Raw genomic sequence first — 2,456 nt, forward strand, 5'->3', positions numbered from 1 at the left:
GAAAAGAGGACCACTCTTTCCTTGCTCTGACATTTGCAAAATAATTACATTTTATAGGTGAATTTGCTGACCAACTAAAAGAGTGTGTTCACTATATCAAGCCAGGAAGTTTTGTACAGGATCAAAGGGTCACATCACTTTAGAACCAGATCTATTCCAAACTTCCAAACTTAAATGTGAGAAATTTCAGAGATTGAGTTTAAGAGTAACCTTGCCAAGCTCACACAGATAAAAATGTAGGAAGCATTACTATAAAAGGATCTGCAACAAAGACCAGATTACTTGATTCTAATGTTTCCTTTTACCCATTATTTTTAAGTATTAGCATAAATTATTTCCCTTTTAAAATTCTGTATTTATATCGGTTGTATTGACAAATTTCTCTTGCTTCTTTTCCTTTTCCTCCCCATCCTCCTTCACCTACCTCTGCTCTTCTCTTTCTAGGACTTGGTCACTGAAGGACTATGGACCAAAACAATTACACTTCTTTACACAGTTTTGTTCTGCTTGGTTTCTCTGACTGCCCCAAACTGGAGATGGTCCTATCAGGAGTTGTCACTATCTTCTACTTCATTACATGGGTGGGTAACACAGCCATCATCCTTGCATCTCTGCTGGATCCCCATCTTCACACTCCAATGTATTTTTTCCTTAGGAATTTATCTTTCCTGGATCTGTGCTTCACAACTAGCATCGTCCCTCAAATGCTGGTTAACTTTTGGGGACCACAGAAGACCATCAGCTATGTGGGCTGTGTAACTCAACTCTATGTTTATATGTGGTTGGGGTCCTCTGAGTGTCTCCTCCTCGCTGTTATGTCCTACGATCGTTTCATAGCTATCTGTAAGCCCTTGCATTACTCGGTAATCATGAACCCACATTTCTGTCTCAAGATGGTAATCACAGTCTGGAGCATTAGTTTGGCCAATTCTGTAGTATTATGTACACTCACCCTGAATTTACCTCGATGTGGAAACCATCTTCTGGATCATTTCTTGTGTGAGTTGCCAGCTATGGTCAAAATAGCGTGTATAGACACCACGACAGTTGAAATGTCTGTTTTTGCTTTAGGCATTGTCTTTGTTCTTACACCCCTCAGCCTTATTCTTGTATCCTATGGCTACATTGCCAAAGCTGTGCTCACAATAAAGTCAAAAGCAAGCCATCAAAAAGCAATTAATACCTGTGGATCTCATCTCACTGTTGTGTCCATCTTCTATGGAACTATTATCTACATGTACTTACAGCCAGGTAACAGTGCCTCCCAAGACCAGGGCAAGTTCCTCACCCTCTTTTACACAATCATCACTCCAAGTCTCAACCCTCTTGTTTATACGCTGCGGAATAAGGACATGAAGAATGCACTGAGGAACCTCGTGAGAGTTGACCATGAATCTACAAAATTGAAGAGGAACCCAATTCATGGCAAAATATTACCCTGGATAAGGCAATGAAATATATTTTCTAATTGTCTTTATTATTTTTTTTTCGTTGAAGTGTAGTTGACACAGAGTGTTACAGTAGTTTCAGGTGTATGCTGTAATGATTCAACAATTCTGTACACTTATCATGTTCAACGTGATAAGGGTACTCTATATCCCATTTATCTGTATCACCCATCAATGACCCTCCTCCTCTGTGACAATGACTTGTTTGTTCTCCATGTTTAAGTGTCTACTTATTTGTTTGTCTCTTTTTTTGTTCATTCATTTGTTTTGTTTCCTAAATTCCCCATATGAGTAAACTCATATGGTGTTTGTCTTTCCTGCCTTAGCTCACTTAGCATTTTTCCCTCTAGACACATCCATGTTGTTGCCAATGGCAAAGTTTTGTTCTTTTTCTGGCTAAGTACTTTTCCACTGTGTGTATGCATACACTATCTATTTCTTTAACTATTTACCTATGAGTGTTAACCGGGTTGTTTCCTTATTATGCCTATTATAAGTAAGGCTGCAATAAGTATAAGGGTTCATATGGTTTCACTTACTTGTGGAGCATAAGGAATAATAGGGGGCCATTAGGAGAAGGAAAGGAAAAGTGAATTGGGGAAAATCAGAGGGGGAGATGAAGCATGAGAGACTGTGGACTCTGAGAAAGAAACTGAGGATTTTGGAGGAAAGGAGGTAGGAGGATGGGTGAGCCTGATGGTAGGTATTAAGGAGGGCTTGTATTGCATGGAGCACTGGGTGTGGTGCATAAACGATGAATCTTGGAACACTGAAAAAATAAAATTAAATGAAAAATAAAAACAAAGAAACAAAAGTTAGTGTTTTGGTTTTGAGTTTTTTTCTTTGTTTTCTCTGGGTAACTTAGCAGTATAATTACTGAATCATAAGGTAATTATACTTTTAATCTTTAAAGAATCTCCATACTCTTTTCCATAGTGGTGCACCAATTTGTATCTCAACCAATGATGCAAAAAATAGCAATTTTTTTGACATCAGCCATAGATACAT

General features: G+C 38.3%; 1 protein-coding gene across 1 annotated transcript; it reads left to right on the forward strand.

Moving 5' to 3' along the window:
* The first annotated feature begins 464 nt into the window (after positions 1–464).
* Positions 465–1,407, forward strand: LOC123942513 (olfactory receptor 2W1-like). Its single transcript, XM_046006487.1, is given in 2 exon segments — positions 465–1,388; positions 1,390–1,407. Coding segments are annotated over 2 exon segments (942 nt in total).
* Positions 1,408–2,456: the final 1,049 nt, after the last annotated feature.

Source organism: Meles meles, chromosome 5 (assembly GCF_922984935.1).
Source record: "Meles meles chromosome 5, mMelMel3.1 paternal haplotype, whole genome shotgun sequence".
NCBI classification, from domain to species: domain Eukaryota; kingdom Metazoa; phylum Chordata; class Mammalia; order Carnivora; family Mustelidae; genus Meles; species Meles meles.